We start from the raw sequence: 19,836 nt of genomic DNA on the forward strand, positions 1-19,836 counted from the left end.
TAGCGGGACATCTGACAGCCCTACGTGTGCCTGTGTGTGTGTGTGTGTGTGTGTGTGTGTGTGTGTGTGTGTGTGTGTGTGTGTGTGTGTGTGTGTGTGTGTGAGAGCATGTGTGTATGTGTGCGTGTGTAACATCCTACAACTAAGCATCGACAACCCATAAACACATGGGCCAGCCAGACGGTGTACGTGTCTGTGTGTGTCTGTGTGTTCTAAAAGCGTATTGTTGGTGTGCATTTGGGAAACACACACACATACCCCCTCCCTCCTTCTCCTCCACCTCTCCCCCTCTCCCTGGTCACATCTTCAGGTCCACTCACCCGGGTGACATTTACATTGTTCTCTGAGTGACTTTCTGGCACTTACTGACACTTACTGAGTAACAGCGTAAGCTAACTGCTCCACAAGACTGTATTAGCCTGCTAAACTAAAGCCTGTGGGTGACTAGGCTACCTGGCCACGGCCTAGAAGAGTAGATGATGGGAGAGAAGAAGGAGAGGAGGATGACAAAGGAAGTGTAGAAGAAGGATGGAGGGGTGAGAGAGGAGGTGCAGTTTGGGGAAGTGACACTGTAATTACGGCTGGATCAGGAAACCCCTGGGAGGAATTCAGCCCGTCTTCCCATCCTCCTCCCTGTCTCTCTTCCTCTCTCTCTTTCCTGCCTCTCCTTACCCCATCCTACCACTTCTCCTTCTCCACTTCTTGTTTCCCTTTCTTCTGTTCTCCACACTCTCTCATCCAACCCCCTCCCTCTAGCCTCTCTCTCTCTCTCTCTCTCTCTCTCTGTCTCTCGCTCTCTCTCCCCTTACCGCTCTCGTTTCTCTCTCTCTCTCTCTGTCTCTCGCTCTCTCTCCCCTTACCGCTCTCGTTTCTCTCTCTCCGTCTTCCTCCCCCTCTCTTTACCTGGCCATGCCCATTTCATTACTGCCCCCCTCTCCTATTCTCCTCCTCTCCCCCCCCCCCCTCCTCTTCTCCTGGTCATCCTTTATTATATGAAGGCTCATTTGTTAAGAGGGAATGGTCTCTTTCTCCCTTGTCTTTTCCCGCTTTTTGTGGGCTTTGGAAATATAATTTTCAATTTTTAATTTGATTCATTTAGATTAAATCATTAATCAGGAGTGAGAGTAAGTTAATTTGGTGGAAAATAAATGAGGTAGTTAGAAGGGTCTTTATGGTGTGTGTGTGTGTGTGTGTGTGTGTGTGTGTGTGTGTGTGTGTGTGTGTGTGTGTGTGTGATTGTATGAGAAAGAGAGAAAGAGAGCAGAAATTAACAAGAGGGGAAAAAGAGGGGTAGGTCCTCACTAAATCTTCACTCAAATACTTGTGTCGTCTTTGCACATTCAGATGCAATACTGTGTGTACAGTATAGGGTTCCCAATTTCACTTCATACATGATACCTATGTGCTGACGTTTATACATCTCTCCTCCTGTGCCTCGTTCTTCCACCTCTTCTCTCCTCCCTCCATCCCGTGTGCTAGCCCCCCTGGAGTTAAGATTCTCTTGACCGCTTGATGACATGGCCCCCCTCGGGACCTGTTCTGTCAGCCCTTCTGTTGCCACACACACACACGCACAGTCATGTCTTGCACTGCTGAATATAGGATAGATAAAGCTCTCTCTTCCTCTCTCTATTTCTGTAGGAAATATTTCAATCTATTGGTTTGGAAATGGATACATTCACTCACCGGTCAGTTTATTTGGTGTACTGATCCAGTCTGACGCCCCTTTGCCTCCAGAACAGTCTGAATTATTCGGGGTATTCAACAAGGCGTCGGAAACGTTCCCCAGGGATGTTAGTCAATGCTGACGCGATCATGAAGTTAATACAGATTGAATGGCGGTACATGCTGCGAACAGCCCGTCCCATCTCATCTTTAAGTTGGTCTATAGGGTTGAGGTCTGGGGACTGCGCAGTCCACTCATGTAAACTGAACTCGCTGTCATTGTTCCCGGCAATGTTTTTCCACTGGAGACGCTTCTTCTTGGTTTTAGCTGATAGTCGTGGAACCCGGTGTCGCAGTCTGCTAGCCCATCCATGCCCTTCAGCACACCGCTGTTGTACTGAGCCGTTATTTATCTGCCTGTTAGCTTGCACCATTCTCGCCATTCTACTTCGACCTCTTTCATCAACAAGCTGTTTTCGCCCAGAGGACTGCTGCCGACTGGATGCTTTTGTTTGTCGCACCATTTTCGGGAAAACCCTAAACACTGGGGTGGAAAAAAACCCAGGAGGACATCCGTTTCTGAGCTACTGGATCCGGCGTGCCTGGCACCGCCGATCACACCACACTTAGGTCATTCGTTTTGCCCATTCTAACGTTCAGTCGAACAGTGACTGAATGCCTCGATGCCTGCCTGCCTTGCCTGTTTTATGTAGCAAGCCACGGCCACGTGACTCACTGTCTGTAGGAGCGAACCATTTTCATGAAGGGACTAATAAAGTGTGCGTGGTGTATCAGAGATGGAAAGATATTTGCTGGCCTTGTTTATGAAGTGATTCTTAACTTCTTATCAAATCAAGGGTAGGAGCAGTGAATTCAGTGTGTCCATACACATAGGAGCCTCCTATACAACATCCACAGTATGACAATAAAGATGTCACAGTAAAACATTATAAACATACACACACACACACACACACACTAGATCCAGCAGGAACATACATACATATGAGCCTCTTATAGAACATCTGCAGTACGTAGAAATATAAATTGTACAAATTCAACTTTAGGCTAGGCCTAACTGCATTCTGTGTGTGTGTGTGTGTGTGTGTGTGTGTGTGTGTGTGTGTGTGTGTGTGTGTGTGTGTGTGTGTGTGTGTGTGTGTGTGTGTGTGTGTGTGTGTGTGTGTGTGTGTGTGTGAAACCTGTAGAGCCAGCTTCAGGGATTAGTTCCAGTGTTTAGGCTAGGAAATAATCTTCAGTGGATAATGCCGTTGGAAGCGTCTGAATGTCACCCATTCTCCTTACACAAACACAACGATGCAGGGACACACTCACGCACACATACTCTATCCAGTGATGTCTTAATAAGCACTCTTTCCGTGCTGGGTAGAGAAGGGCTTCCCTTTTCTGCTCTATTAGTCAGGAATGGTTATGTGTGTGAGTGTATATGTGGCTTTTGTGTTTGTGTTTTGGTAACTGCAGCATTTGTGATTGAGACCCCCACTCTGTCTCTCTGAGTGTTTGGGTCCTTTTTCAGCCCTTCTCAGGACCCACGGGCGTACCTGCCAGAAATTCTACTGCCTGCCAGAAATTCACACTGGGTCTCCAATAAAATGGAAGGGATGGATGGAGAGAGAGAGAGAATAAAAGAGGAGAGGAGGAGAATAAAAAGAAATGCGGAGCGTCGGAATGAGAAAACAGAGAAACCCCATGCAGGGGCGTGTCAGATTCCTGAAAGCAGGAGGATGATACAGAGAGAGGGAGTGTAGCGGACGGAGAGAATAGGGTGAAGAGAGTAGGAGCCTTCATGTCTCTCTCTCTCTCTCTCTCTCTCTCTCTCTCTCTCTCTCTCTCTCTCTCCTGTATATCCTGTATTTCCTGATGTAAGGTAGTTAATCTCTTGGCTTAGCTCTGAGCTTGATTAAGATGCCTTCCCGACCGGCCAGGTCTGCCTTAGATGCAGGCATGGGGGTGGCTCACTGACCAATATGTGTGTGCATGTGCACGTGTGTGTGCACGAGAGAGCTAAGGTTGGGAGATTGGGCTTTGTTTTGTAGCAGTGGGGGTGCATTTCACAGCGACACTGTTGGCTTTATCAGCCTACTGGTAGGGGGGAGAGGGAAGAGGTGAGAGGGGAGAAAAGCAGGGGAGGGTAACAGAAAGGAGGGAGGAGGAGAGGAGAGGCAGAGGAGAGCGAAGGCAGGGGAGGGGAACAGAAAGGAGGGATGAGAGGAGGGAAAGTAGAGGAGAGCGAAGGAATTGAATGGGGATAGAAAGGAGGGAGGAGAGGAGGTAGAATGGAGGAGAGCGAAGGCAGGGGAGGGTAACAGAAAGGAGGGAGGAGTAGAGGAGAGGCAGAGGAGAGCGAAGGCAGGGGAGGGGAACAGAAAGGAGGGAGGAGAGGAGGTAGAGTGGAGGAGAAGAGCGGGAAGGCAGTCGAGGGGGATAGAAAGGAGGGAGGAGAGATGAAAGGGACAGGGCATTGACAGAAGGCTTTATTAGGCCTGGCATTAATGCTGGGTGTGTATGCAGGCCCTAAGTCACAGAATTCCCCTAGCGTTTTAACACACACACACAACACACACACACACACAACACACACACAACACAGTGACATGATTCCCCCAGCGTTTTAAGACAAACCACAGCAGTAAATAAGCTCTCTGTCAGCCGACTCTCAACACACACTTAGATAAAATCACATAGACTAGTCTGTTTCACTTACACTCTTTCCGTGTCGCTTCATTTCTCTCTCTCTCTTTCACGCACGCGCGCACACACGCACACACACAGTCTCCCACTCTCTCTGCCTCTACATTATGTTTTGGTGAGAGGGTGGCTAGCCTTACAGTCCGAGGGGCAGAACGGGTGTAAGACTTGCTGCTTGTAAAGACAAATGCAAAAAATAGAGATAAAATAGCAGCTGAGGAGTCACCTGCCTAGGAGCACTGAGACAGAGTTTATTTGTTAGATGAAAGGCCACTGCACTTAGCCCCAAAGCCCCGTGTGTGTGTGTGTGTGTGTGTGTGTGTGTGTGTGTGTGTATACACCTTAAGCATTTTAACGGTGTAACATTGCAGGGGGGATGCAAGTACACTTATCACACCCTGCTAAAGGGACATGTAGGGTCAAATCTCTTCATCTTCCTCGACCTAGAATGCTACCCCCCCCCCACCCACACACACACACACACACACACAACACTACCTTCTCTCCTCATCTCCACTCTCCATCTATCTTTCCTCTCCTTTTCTCCTCTCCTCTTCTCTCAACCTCCTCTCCTCCTTTGTGTTAATTGGCTGACCGTGAGAGTAAGAGTCCCCCACCCTTCTTTTTTTTGACCTCTCCCTCTATCCCCCCGTCGTCCTCCCTCCCTCTCTTCACCTCTCCCTCTATCCCCCCCGTCGTACTCCCTCCCTCTCTTCGGTCCCTCTCACTACCTATAAATTCACAAGACGCCAGAAGGGATTCCACCACAACTATGAAATCCTCAACAAGTCTTGTAAGGTCTTTATGGTCATCTGTGGGATTCTAGTAAAGGCCCAGGAGAAGAGGATCATTTAAAAAGAAGGCAGGGCCAGAGAAAGCTCCAGTCAGACAATAGACCTATCTGCTTCCTTAATTAAAAACCCAGCCTAAAGTGTCTTGTAATCTGGCCCAGATTTATAACACCATGAAATGAATTTCCTTTCGGTCTCTCCTCCTATGGTCTTCTCTACTCTCCTCTCCTGCATGTTTCTCCTCTCCTCCAATTCCCCTTTGTCCTCCCTCTCGCCTTCAATCCCACTCCCCCCTCTCCCTCTCCCTCTCCCTCTCCCCCTCTTTCTCTCTCTCTCTCTTTCTCTCTCTCTCTCTCTCTCTGTCTCTCTCTCTCTCTCTCTCTCTCTGTCTCTCTCTCTCTCTCTGTCTCTCTCTCTCTCCCTCTCTCTCTCTCTCTGTCTCTCCCTCTCTCTCTCTCTCTCTCTCTGTCTCTCTCTCTCTCTCTCTCTATCTCCATCTCTCTCTCTATCTCCATCTCTCTCTCACCTATACATGTGTTGCAGTCATGTAGCTGGCCACATGTGAAGGCTATCAAACCAGCCTCCACGAGCATGTTATTCATTTATATATACAGTGTGTGTGTGTGTGTGTGTGTGTGTGTGTGTGTGTGTGTGTGTGTGTGTGTGTGTGTGTGTGTGTGTGTGTGCGTGCGTGTGCGTGTGTGTGTGTGTGTGTGTGTGTGTGGGATGCAGTAAAGTAGACAGTGTTATCCCGTCAGGCCCAGTCTCCTGTATGAGGAACCTGATCTGTGTAATAAAAGGCCTATAAACCCCTGTGGCAGTAGCCTGCTAACAGATGCGCTGTCTTTATCAGTAAAAGGCACATGACAGCCCACTTGGAGTTTGACAAAAAGGCACCTAAAGACATTCGGACCATGAGAAACAAGATTCTCTGTTCTGATGAAACCAAGATTGAATTAGCGTCACGTCTGGAGGAAACCTGTCACCATCCCTACGGTGAAGCATGGTGGTAGCAGCATCATGCCGTGGGGATGTTTTTCAGCGACAGGGACTGGGAGACTAGTCAGGATCGAGAGAAAGACGGAGCAAAGTAGATCGAGATCCTTGATGAAAACCTGCTCCGGAGCTCTCTGGACCTCAGACTGGGATGAAGGTTCATCTTCCAACAGGACAACGACCCTAAGCACACAGCCAAGACAACGCTGGCGTCTCTTCGTGACGAGTCTCTAAATGTCCTTGAGTGGCCCAGCCAGAGCCCGGACTTGAACCCGATCGAACATCTCTGGAGAGACCTGAAAATAGCTGTGCAGCGACGCTCCCCATCCAACCTGACAGAGCTTGAGAGGATCTGCAGAGAAGAATGGGAGAAACTCCCCAAATACAGGTGTGCCAAGCTTCACGCGTCATACCCAAGAAGACTCAAAGCTGTATTTTATTTTATTCCTCTTGTTTTACTATTTTATTTTGAACTCTGCATCGTTGGGAAGGGCTCGTCACCAAGCATGTCACGGTAAAGTCTACACCAGTTGTATTCGGCGCATGGGACACATCAAATTTGATTTGATTTGAATTTGAATACTGCACTATATAATTTAATAGGATCTTTGTGCAGACTCCACACACGCCCCAGAATAAACGATGGTCTTAGTTAGATGTCACAATAGTGGCATGGTGGGTTTATAGCACGGACAGGGATATGGCAAGACCCTTGACACAGAGCTGTTGACAGCTTCTACTGCTAACGAACTGCAGCAGTGACCACATCCTGGACACACACACGGCACACAGACACACACACACACACGCTGCACGCTATGGAAGGAGTCAGGCCATGGTTACACTGCTAATACACACACACACACACACACACACACACACACACACACACACACACACACACACACAACACACACACACACACACACACACACACACAACCACAGGGATGAACACACACACACACACACACAGAGACAGAACCTTGTACTGAGGAGGGGCTTCCTTCTGGACACTCTACCATAAAGGCCTGATTGGTGGTGTGCTGCATAGGTGGGTTTCATTCTGGAAGGTTCTCCCATCTCCACAGATGAAATCTGGAGCACTGTCAGATTTACCATCGGGTTCTTGGTCACCTCCCTCGGTTTAGCCAGGCGGCCAGCTCTAGGAGAGTCTTGATGGTTACAAACTTCTTCCATTTAAGAATGATGGAGGCCACCGTGTTCTTGGAGACCTTCAATGCTGCAGACATCTTTTGGTACACTTCCCTAGATCTGTGTCTCGACACAATCCTGTCTCGGAGCTCTACGGACAATTAGTTCGACTTCATTGCTTGGTTTTTGCTCTGACATGCACTGTCAACTGTGGGACCTTATATAGACAGGTGTGTGCCTTTTTAAAATCATGTCCAATCAATTGAATTTACCACAGGTGGACCCCAATCAAGTTGTAGAAACATCTCAAGGATGATCAATGGAAACAGGATTCACCTGAGCTCAACTTCGAGTCTCATAGCAAAGGGTCTGAATAATTATGTAAATAAGGTATTTCTGTTTTTTATTTGTAATACATTTGCTAAAATGTCTAAAAACCTCCCTTTGTCATTATGGGGCACTGTGTGTAGATTGATGGGGAAACAAATATATTTATTCCATTTTAGAATAAGGCTGTATTCTAACAAAAATGGTGAAAAAGTGGAGGAGTCTAAGTACAATCTGAATGCGCTGTATATGGTGTGTATACAGTCTAATGAGTGTGTATATGTTATGTATATATAGTCTAGTGAGTGTGCATATGGTATGTATATATAGTCTAGTGAGTGTGTATATGGTATGTATGTATAGTCTAGTCAGTGTGTATATGGTTTGCATATATAGTCTGGTGAGTGTGTATATAGTCCAGTGAGTGTGTATATGGTATGTATATATAGTCTAGTCAGTGTGTATATGGTATGTATATATAGTCTAGTCAGTGTGTATATGGTTTGTATATATAGTCTAGTCAGTGTGTATATGGTATGTATGTATAGTCTAGTCAGTGTGTATATGGTATGTATGTATAGTCTAGTCAGTGTGTATATGGTATGTATGTATAGTCTAGTCAGTGTGTATATGGTATGTATATATAGTCTAGTCAGTGTGTATATGGTATGTATATATAGTCTAGTGAGTGTGTATATGGTGTGTATACAGTCTAGTCAGTGTGTATATGGTATGTATATATAGTCTAGTCAGTGTGTATATGGTTTGCATATATAGTCTGGTGAGTGTGTATATAGTCCAGTGAGTGTGTATATGGTATGTATATATAGTCCAGTGAGTGTGTATATGGTATGTATATATAGTCTAGTCAGTGTGTATATGGTATGTATATATAGTCCAGTGAGTGTGTATATGGTATGTATATATAGTCTAGTGAGTGTGTATATGGTGTGTATGTATAGTCTAGTCAGTGTGTATATGGTATGTATGTATAGTCTAGTCAGTGTGTATATGGTATGTATATATAGTCTAGTCAGTGTGTATATGGTATGTATATATAGTCTAGTGAGTGTGTATATGGTATGTATATATAGTCTAGTCAGTGTGTATATGGTATGTATATATAGTCTAGTCAGTGTGTATATGGTATGTATGTATAGTCTAGTGAGTGTGTATATGGTATGTATATATAGTCTAGTCAGTGTGTATATGGTATGTATATATAGTCTAGTCAGTGTGTATATGGTATGTATGTATAGTCTAGTCAGTGTGTATATGGTATGTATATATAGTCTAGTCAGTGTGTATATGGTATGTATGTATAGTCTAGTGAGTGTGTATATGGTATGTATGTATAGTCTAGTCAGTGTGTATATGGTATGTATGTATAGTCTAGTCAGTGTGTATATGGTATGTATGTATAGTCTAGTGAGTGTGTATATGGTATGTATGTATAGTCTAGTCAGTGTGTATATGGTATGTATGTATAGTCTAGTCAGTGTGTATATGGTATGTATGTATAGTCTAGTCAGTGTGTATATGGTATGTATATATAGTCTAGTCAGTGTGTATATGGTATGTATGTATAGTCTAGTGCGTGTGTATATGGTATGTATGTATAGTCTAGTCAGTGTGTATATGGTATGTATATATAGTCTAGTCAGTGTGTATATGGTATGTATATATAGTCTAGTGAGTGTGTATATGGTATGTATATATAGTCTAGTTAGTGTGTATATGGTATGTATATATAGTCTAGTCAGTGTGTATATGGTATGTATGTATAGTCTAGTGAGTGTGTATATGGTATGTATGTATAGTCTAGTCAGTGTGTATATGGTATGTATATATAGTCTAGTCAGTGTGTATATGGTATGTATGTATAGTCTAGTGAGTGTGTATATGGTATGTATGTATAGTCTAGTCAGTGTGTATATGGTATGTATATATAGTCTAGTCAGTGTGTATATGGTATGTATATATAGTCTAGTTAGTGTGTATATGGTATGTATATATAGTCTAGTCAGTGTGTATATGGTATGTATGTATAGTCTAGTGAGTGTGTATATGGTATGTATGTATAGTCTAGTCAGTGTGTATATGGTATGTATATATAGTCTAGTCAGTGTGTATATGGTATGTATGTATAGTCTAGTGAGTGTGTATATGGTATGTATGTATAGTCTAGTGAGTTTGCGTAGTAGAGTCAGTGCAGATAGTTCAGATACCATTAATTGACTATTTAACAGTCTTTTTAGCAGTCTTATTGCTTTTGTGTAGAAGCTGTCTCGGAGCCTGTTGGTCCGAGTGCCGGTGCTCTGGTACCGTTTGCCGGACGGTAGCAGAGTGAACAGTCTATGGCTTCAGTAGAATTCCTAATTCTACGGGTGTGTGTATGTTTTACATTATTTTATCAGCCAAAGAGAAAGGTCTTTTTTTTTTGTGAGAGTCTGAGTGTTTTTTCATCTAAGGTAGTGTGTGTGTGCGTTCAGTAGTGCGTGTGTGTGTGTGGTTCTTTTTGAAACTTGCAGATTCAGCCCGTTGTCTCTGACAGCAGAGAGTTCTCTAGGGGGAAGAGGGTTTGACAGTGTGTGGAATCTTCCACAACACATCCCTCTGGTCCTCTGCTCCACCCAGTGCTCTCTCTCCTCTCTCATCCCCCTCTCCTGTCCTCTCTCATCCCCAACAGAAAACAGGCCTCTCCCAATCCACCTTTAAGTGGTAACCACGGAAACAGCCAATCCCTGGAGAGCTGTGCATAATTAAATTAGGGCTCCTTTGTGTGTCAATTAATTAAAGAGAGAGATAGGTCTTTAAGGTGGATAGACTAGACAGAGAGAGATAGGTCTTTAAGGTGGATAGACTAGAGAGAGAGAAATAGGAATTCAAGGTGGATAGATGAGAGAGAGAGAGAGAGAGAGAGAGAGAGAGAGAGAGAGACAGAGAGAGAGAGAGAGAGAGAGAGAGAGGGAGAGAGAGAGAGAGAGAGAGAGCAAACTGGAATGCTATTTTGCCCTAAACAGAGAGTCTACAGTGCCAGAAATACTTGACAAATGTGACTGACCCAAAATTAAGGAACGCTTTGACCATGTACAGACTCAGTGAGCATAGCCTTGCTATTGAGAAAGGCCGCCGTTGGCAGACCTGGTTCTCAGGAGAATATTTTATAACACTATACCGTAGACATAATATGAAATGTCCTCTATTCCTTTAAAAATGTTGTGAGCATACTGTTAATTTTGTATTGTTTATTTCACATGTGTTTATTATCTATTTCTCTTGGCTTAGGCAATGTAAACATGTTTCCCATGCCAATTGCCATTTGAATGAGATACAGAGACAGCGATACAGAGAGAGGGAGGGAGGGAGAGAGAGAGAGAGAGAGAGAGAGAGAGAGAGAGAGAGAGAGAGAGAGAGAGAGAGAGAGAGAGAGAGAGAGAGGCAGAGAGAGAGGGAGGGAGAGAGAGATAGGGAGGGAGAGATAGGGAGGGAGGGAGGGAGAGGGAGGGAGAGAGAGGGGGGAGGGAGAGAGAGAGAGAGGGGAGGAGAGAGAGAGAGAGAGAGAGAGAGAGAGAGAGAGAGAGAGAGAGAGAGAGAGAGAGGGAGGGAGGGAGGGAGGGAGGGAGGGAGGGAGGGAGGGAGGGAGGGAGGGGGAGAGAGAGAGAGAGAGAGGGAGGGAGGGAATTCAGAAAAAGAGACACGACTGGATGTCTGTTTACTGATATAGCGCCTCGATAAACTGGTGACTAAGGCCACAGGACACTGGAATAACAACCAAACAACACACTCTGTCTGTCTGTGTCTCTCAGATATGTGTCTGTAACTACATATGTAGGTAATGTTTATTATCTCTGACCTGTGTCCGTCTGTCTGTCTGTGTCTCTAGGTGTGCGTCTGGACAGGGTGCGTGGGGCAGACAGAAGTACAAGCGCCGGATAGACGCTGAGAACAGCCCTTACCTCAACCCTCAACTGGCCCTGCCTGCCAAAAAGCCATGTAAGAACACACACACACATACACAGACAGACACAGACACACACACATACACAGATATTGCAGAAGATGTTGCTCCCTGCTAGATATACACAAGATCACACCTTGGAGGGGGTTCTGAAGGAGAGATGGAGAGAACGAAAGAGAGGGAGACTAAATTAGTTTATGAGAGAGAGAGAGAGAGAGAGAGAGAGAGAGAGAGAGAGAGAGAGAGAGAGAGAGAGAGAAAGGGGCCTAATCCGGATTAAATCCAATCTGGCAAAGACATCAAACCAGCGTTACCCCCCCTCTCTCTCTCTCTCGTCAGCAGTCGGCCAAACAGATAGATGCTCCTCTCCGCTCCTCTCCTCTCCCCGCATGGTGCTTACCAGCTCTGTCCCCTAAGCCCTTTTTGTTAATACTAGAATATTCTCATGGAACACAATATGCTGTGCTGCTTGATAGCTGCAGAAATAATCAGAATAATTATTGGAGGGGAAATCACATTAGGAATTTGGCTGCTGGAGTAACACCCAGGCTTTAACCCCCTGATCCTGATCCTACTGTCAGCCAGCACCCAGGCTTTACACCCCTGATCCTGATCCTACTGTCAGCCAGCACCCAGGCTTTACCCCCTGATCCTGATCCAACTGTCAGCCAGCACCCAGGCTTTACCCCCTGATCCTGATCCTACTGTCAGCCAGCACCCAGGCTTTACCCCCTGATCCTGATTCTACTGTCAGCCAGCACCCAGGCTTTACCCCCCTGATCCTGATCCTACTGTCAGCCAGCACCCAGGCTTTACCCCCTGATCCTGATTCTACTGTCAGCCAGCACCCAGGCTTACCCCCTGATCCTGATCCTACTGTCAGCCAGCACCCAGGCTTTACCCCCTGATCCTGATCCTACTGTCAGCCAGCACCCAGGCTTTACCCCCTGATCCTGATTCTACTGTCAGCCAGCACCCAGGCTTTACCCCCCTGATCCTGATCCTACTGTCAGCCAGCACCCAGGCTTTACCCCCCTGATCCTGATCCTACTGTCAGCCAGCACCCAGGCTTTACCCCCCTGATCCTGATCCTACTGTCAGCCAGCACCCAGGCTTTACCCCCCTGATCCTGATCCTACTGTCAGCCAGCACCCAGGCTTTACCCCCTGATCCTGATCCTACTGTCAGCCAGCACCCAGGCTTTACCCCCTGATCCTGATTCTACTGTCAGCCAGCACCCAGGCTTTACCCCCTGATCCTGATCCTACTGTCAGCCAGCACCCAGGCTTTACACCACCTCTATCCATCCCTTCATTCCTCGATCCGCTTTATCCCGTCTTCGTCACCACCTCTCTCTCTCTCTGCCCTACACACAGCCTGTTTCCTCAGTTTCCTCTTTTTATAGTTTTTATCCAACTCTCCCTCCATCTCTTTCTGTCTCGAACACTACCTATGTCTGTCTGTCTCTTGACTACAATATTTCCAAAGTAAAACATAAAAAGCGAGACAGTATCAATGTTCACAGTCAGGATAGCGTCCCAACAATAAATATATCTGTAGTTAGAGTATATTCCGAGTAAAGAAACATTCAAAGCCCTCTCTCCATAGTTTTAGCTGAGTTAACACTTATTGAGCTGATACAGTTGTAGACTCCCACACAGCCCTTAGCCCTAACAGAGCCCAGCCGTCCACATTGATTATCCACACATAACAAAGGCTGGGGGGATTGAAATGGGGGGCCATTGATTGTAATTAAGGAAACATTAAATAAGATTTAGCCACAGACTGATAGAGCTCTAGTCTAGCCCTCTCTCTCTCTCTCCCTGGAGTGAGGGGCGGCTCTGGTCGATATGCAGACAACCCCCCCCCCCCCCTCTCTCTCTCTTCCTATCTCTCTCTCCGCCCATCTCTCTCTCTCCGCCAATCTCTTTCTCTTGCTCTCTCTACTGTATGTGTCTACAGTAGCTCTCTCGTTTGTGCTTCCGTCTCTCTCTTCCCTGTCTCTCTCTCACCCCTCTCTCTCACTCTTCTCTTCCCCTGTCTGTCTCCCAGCACCCCCCCCCCCTCCCCCTCCTCTCTCTATCTCGCTGGTATTTGGGTTCACTAGCTCATCATGGTCATCTATCATCTGGCTGCATGATTAAGCAGCAGATTCATTTGAATACAGGAGTGAGACTGCCACTAATTGTCCGTAGCGAGCTCATCTGCAGATTTGATTCCATTGGAATTGTTTTGGTTGTATTTAACTTTCCCCCGCACACTCCCAATGCTTTCTTCTTTGTGTGAAACAATGTCTAAACCACCTACTTGTCTATCCACCAACTAGGCTCACTTCTTTCCAATTCCCACTGTCCCCAGTATGTACTAGAATTTTCAGAGCTTTGTATTTTGCTTTAGATGACACTGGGCCAGTTATAAAACCTGGGCCAGTTAAAGAACCACCACTGGGCCAGTTATAGAACCTTGGCCAGTTATAGAACTTGGGCCAGTTATAGAACCTGGGCCAGTTATAGAACCTGGGCCAGTTATAGAACCACCACTGGGCCAGTTATAGAACCTGGTCCAGTTATAGAACCACCGCTGGGTCAGTTATAGAATCTGGGCCAGTTATAGAACCTGGGCCAGTTATAGAACCACTACTGGGCCAGTTATAGAACCTGGGCCAGTTATAGAACCACCACTGGGCCAGTTATAGAACCTGGTCCAGTTATAGAACCACCACTGGGTCAGTTATAGAATCTGGGCCAGTTATATAACCTGGGCCAGTTATAGAACCACTACTGGGCCAGTTATAGAACTATTTAGAACCATTTAGAATCCTTATAGAATGTTGGAGCCAAAAATCCCAGTTGAAGAACTATTGTAGACTATTGTACATGTGTAACGACAATGATTGTGATTGTAACATCAACTCACACACGCATCCATTGCGTATGGCACAACAGCGTGATAATGATCAGATTTTTCTCCATGTTTGAGCGTGTGTTGATTTGACCCTGTCTCTCTGTTCTCTCTCGGTGGTCACCCAGTTCCCTTTGGCTGCCTTGCAGATAACAAAATCGTGTCCCACCTGCTGGTGGCCGAGCCTGAGAAGATCTACGCCATGCCTGACCCTACCGTCCCCGACAGTGACATCAAGGCCCTGACCACGCTGTGTGACCTAGCTGACCGCGAGCTGGTGGTCAACATCGGCTGGGCCAAACACATCCCAGGTACGGGTTTACACACACACACACACACACTCACACTCACACACACACACACTCACACTCACACACACACACACACACACACACACACACACACACACACACACACACACACACACACACACACACACACACACACACACACACACACACACACACTAAGCACTAAGCACTAAGCACTAAGCATACTAAGCACGTGTCTACGCAGATTCAACATCACCTGGGCTGAGAACATCCCAGGTGAGCCTACACACTGACGCCCAGGTAAAACCTCACTGACGCACACGCTTAACCAAATGTACCCCTGGTACACAAAATGACCAGAACACCAACACAAAGACGGTCAACATCGTCTGTTCGGTTGAAGCTCATCCCAGGTAAGACCCTCGCCCTGCCCTTACCCCAAATCCTATCACAACACCTCTCATGACCACTGAACCCAGACGGCCTGAACTCACCCCCATTTGACCACTTGTCAACACGACATGTTGAGACACATCCATTTACGTTCAAATACAGCAAACACGGAAACACGACATGGATTCAGCCAGACTGTCATTTGAGGGATTCATTTTGAGTTATATTTTGTGGTTTCCCTCCCTCCCTCCCTCCCTCCCTCCCTCCCTCCCTCCCTCCCTCCCTCCCTCCCTCCCTCTATTATCACTCTTCGTGTGTCTTCAGCGGACAGAAAGGAACAACATCCCTTGAACTCTTTCCAAAACTCTTATTTTACTGTTAATCTGAGATGTGTGTGTGTAAGAGTGCATAGATCTGTGAGCGCATAGCTAATCTGGGTTTTATGGGTTGACTGGTTTTGGCTGTGAGAGGCTGTAGAGAGGCAGGGCAATTCTCAGATTAGCCTAGATTACAGAGAACATAGTCAGATTAACGCCACAAACTGGGAAGGAATGAGAGGGATGGGGGGGGGGGGGGGGGGGATAGACAGAGGCTGTCACAACAGTAGCTGTTTCCCTCTTGAAGATGAACACAAACCGGTACACACTCACACATAGATAGACAGGTACTGTAGTCCTCCCGGATTCCGTATCATGTGAGCAAATTTGACCGATCATCTATCACTATTTCTGCACAAAACAGTCAAGTCGTCGCAGTGTCATCGCATATTACTGACCCGTCACCGCAGTACAAAAAAATGAGGGCTCGCAATTTCGACCAATCACCGCACTTTTAGTGCACAGCATGGCTCAATCAAGCCCTAAGTCCCCCCCCCCCCCCAAAGGTTTCCCTCGTCAGCGCATTCTCGCGCTGGACAAAATCATTGCATAATGCCATGCAAAATGTCAGAAAATCAAGCATTTTACCCTGCAAATATCACAACAAACCCATGTGAAATCCTGGAGGGATTGATATGCACAGTCATATGCACACACACACAAACACACACACAAACATTATAAGTGTGTGCTTATACACTAGTACCTCTGTCAGTGAATACACAGAGGATGGGGAGCTGTGACGATTGTGTGTGTGTGTGTGTGTGTGTGTGTGTGTGTGTGTGTGTGTGTGTGTGTGTGTGTGTGTCTGAGCGAGTGGAGATAGCTCACCTCTCTTCCGTGTGCGCTGGGTGCGGAGCGATTGCTCGGTGGAGGATAGATGATGGCGTGATTAGACGGAGGAAGGCAATCCTGCCTCGATGGAGGAGGATGGAGCTCATCTGTGTGTGTGTGTGTGTGTGTGTGTGTGTGTGTGTGTGTGTGTGTGTGTGTGTGTGTGTGTGTGTGTGTGAGTGGAGGCAGGGGGTTGCCACCACATCATGATGAAAACCTCACTGCATCCATGGAGAAGTGATCTAATGCTGTCTCACACACACACACACACACACACACACACAAACCACCCCATGGAGGTGATCTAGCGTTCACACACAGTGGATAGGATTGTCGTTTCTCTCAGAGTGAAATACACCTCCTCCACATTCTCTATCAGCCACTTACAAACTGGTCTCCTGACCCCCCGGTATACTCACACACACACACACACACACACACACACACACACACACACACACACACACACACACACACACATAGAGCCCTACCCCCCACCTTTCCCATTCTTAACCCCCTCCCTTCCTTGTGTCTAGAGTTGCCTACCTTGCACGCTTTTGTGTCTGGCCTTTCTATGCTACAGTGATTGTTTTAATCAAATCAAATGGACTCCTCTCTTGTAGAGAGTGAGAGAGAGAGAAAGAAAAAAAACAGCAAAAAGAGAGGGAGAGAGCTGAAACCAATTCATGGCTCATGATCCGGCCGCGCTGTCGCTAACAGTCGTAACAAACTGTCAGGCTAGCGCCACAGCTAATTTCAAGTCATTAGGTGTCTGCCGTACAGGCAACAATTTGTTACGCTGGTTAGGAGGCGCGCTGACACCTCAGCGCTCCAGACGCTTAAGAGCAGGCGGAGGCGCGGAGAAGGCAAATTGTAAACTAATTTAAACATCACTCAGTATTACGGAGGCTGCCGCAGAGAGAGGGAGAGACGGATAACGAGGAGGCCGTGTGTGCGAGTGTCGCTCGACACACTTAACGACACTCCGCTTCTCATCTCGCCAACCCCCCTCGCCATGCCGCTACACACACCCTCTAACCATTGGTGTCTGTTCTAATAGGATCAGGCTGGGTTTCTTTATGAGAGTGTGTGAGTGTGTGTTTTGTTTTTGTCTCGTTTACATACTGATGCAAACATTTGATATGCTATTAGGAGTGCAAAATGACACACAAACGCACACACACCAGTGAATATATGGGACTTTAGCATTCCACCAAATGCAGGCTTTAAGAAGAATGATATAAAGTCAATGTGTGGAGTTAAAGATGCGAATTGCCTTCACTCTCTATAATGATCAGACTGAGGAATCTCATTTAGGGGTTTACCTCATTCACACACTCGCTTTACCGCTATGTTAGGCTGTATGTCACGTCACTGCGTAGGGGGCGGGGCCTGTCTCACACTTCAATAGGGAGGCAGGAGGAAAGCGAACATTTAAGAAGGACTGAAGAAGTAAAAATAAGAAAGAGCATTCTAAAGGACTTTTACCTGTCTTCTTCCTCTCCCTTCCTCACCCTCTCGCTCGTTCTCTCGCTGTATGACGTGAAACACAAAATAAAAGAAAGGGTGCTGTCGTGCCAGAGCGACATGTCTTATCTGCTAGACAAAGGCAGGCAGTGGTACTTGACTTGACGTGTTCTGGACATGAATGGACGCCGGGCCCAACACGGCCTTTTCACCACGACAGACCCTACCGCCATTACCAAGCCTTTATGGACGGCCAAATTGCTCCGGCTTCTCCCATTCTGTGTCCCTATCTTGGCGACTCTTTCTTTCTTTCTTTCCCTTTCAATTTGGCCGGGCGGAGGATAAGCGCGTGCTAACACAATATGATTGAGCTGTAGAATGGAGGCCTGCTTTAATCTCTTTTATGTAGATACTGAGGCTCTCTCGGAGGCTCTGACACAGTCCACTTCATTTCTGCTCTCTCTCTCTCTCTCTCCCCCCCTCCTTCCCCAGCTCTCTCTGCCTCTGCTCTCTTCCTGTCTATCCTTCTGCCTGCCTGCCTCGCTCTCTCTCTCCCACTCTGTATCGTCAGTCCCCAGTGGTCTCTGTAAAACCAGTGGAAGAGCAGTGAGGGGAGGTGAGGGGGAGTGAGAGAGGGATAAGGTGGAAGAAAGATGTGAGGGGGGTAAGAGAGAGGGGGAATCCCTGGCCTGGTGTCAGAGCCGTGGTGGTGTGCGTGTCGTGTGTGTGTGTGTGTGTGTGTGTGTATCGTGTGGTATTGTTGTGTTGCGAGGGATTAGAACATTGCTGTGAAACATCGTCAAGGAAAGAGCTGCAGGTGCCTATTCTAGTGTGCACGTGCGCGTGTGATTGAATTGTTACTCTGATTGGCTGCCCGTGTCTACGGCTTAACCCACCCCCGCTCAATATGCATTAGAGACAATATGCATTAGAGAAAATAGCCAGGAACGAGCTCACAAAGCTACCTCCAGGCTACTCACACACATGTTCATTTCCTTTTTGTTTATCTGTTCGGGTGTTTCTGCAAGTTGCTGGGTTGACGACATGTGTTAATCAGGTCATTGGGGGAGGTAAGGGGGGAACGGGGGGAGAGAACAGCGGGGGATGAGAGAAGGCAGAGGAACGGGTGAGACAGGGGAAGACAGTTGGGAGATAGAGGTGCTTGGTTTATCTGAGGATGTTGTCCTTCCCTCAAGAAGCCCTCCTGACTCTGTTCTAAGCTCTCCCTTGAGTGTGCATTGTGCTGACAGGGCTCTACATACCCTAACCTCTTCTATATGTACCCCTGTCCAAACTCCCCCCTAACCCTCCCACGGCCCCTCCATAACCCATAACCCCCTCTCCTTAACCCTTTTCCCACTCACATCCCACTTCTAAGCCCTTGTGTAGGCTTTACCCCTATTCCCTCCCCCCAGTCTGCCTCCCTTAACCTCTTCCCTTAGCCCCCCCTCTCACCCCCGCATTCCCTCTCTCCTTTCCCCTCTCCAACCAATCTGTAAATGAGTCAGCCAGTCAGCCAGCCAGCCAGTCAGCCAGTCAGCTAGCCAGCCAGTCAGCCAGTCAGCTAGCCAGTCAGTCAGCCTGTCAGTCAGCCAGTCAGTCAGAGCCTGTGTCCTGCCACAGGGTAAATATTGATTAATAGAAGGCCTCAGCTCCTTTTAGCAAATCAAATGTTCTCTTTCAGCAGGGTTCCTCTCCTTTTTATCCCACAGGATAGCACCACTAAATTAACCCTGACACCCACAAACAGAAGTGTGTGTGTGTGCGTGTGTGCGTGTGTGCGCGTGTGTGTGTGTGTGTGTGTGTGTGTGTGTGTGTGTGTGTGTGTGTGAGAGAGAGAGAGACAGGCAGACAGATGTGTGTATAAGGTGTATAAGTGATGTGATGATGTCAGTTCAGTGTCTCCACCCGTGGATGCTCAATAATGTCTGGTGATGTCTTCAATATGTACATTTGTTGTAGGGCTGCACATGAGGCTGGCAGCAAATC

At 47.0% G+C, this 19,836-nt stretch overlaps 1 protein-coding gene across 1 annotated transcript in view; it reads left to right on the top strand.

Annotated features, from left to right (window-relative positions):
* LOC118944259 (estrogen related receptor gamma a) overlaps positions 1 to 19,836 on the top strand; it is a 105,917-nt gene that overhangs the window by 49,634 nt on the left and 36,447 nt on the right. Inside the window, 3 exon segments of the mRNA XM_036962719.2 lie at positions 11,529 to 11,549; positions 11,552 to 11,638; positions 14,633 to 14,815. Of these exon segments, the coding sequence (XP_036818614.2) occupies positions 11,529 to 11,549; positions 11,552 to 11,638; positions 14,633 to 14,815 (291 nt within the window).

The sequence above is a fragment of the Oncorhynchus mykiss genome, chromosome 25 (assembly GCF_057628025.1).
Source record: "Oncorhynchus mykiss isolate SJ-2025 chromosome 25, ASM5762802v1, whole genome shotgun sequence".
In the NCBI taxonomy this organism is placed as follows: Eukaryota; Metazoa; Chordata; class Actinopteri; order Salmoniformes; family Salmonidae; genus Oncorhynchus; species Oncorhynchus mykiss.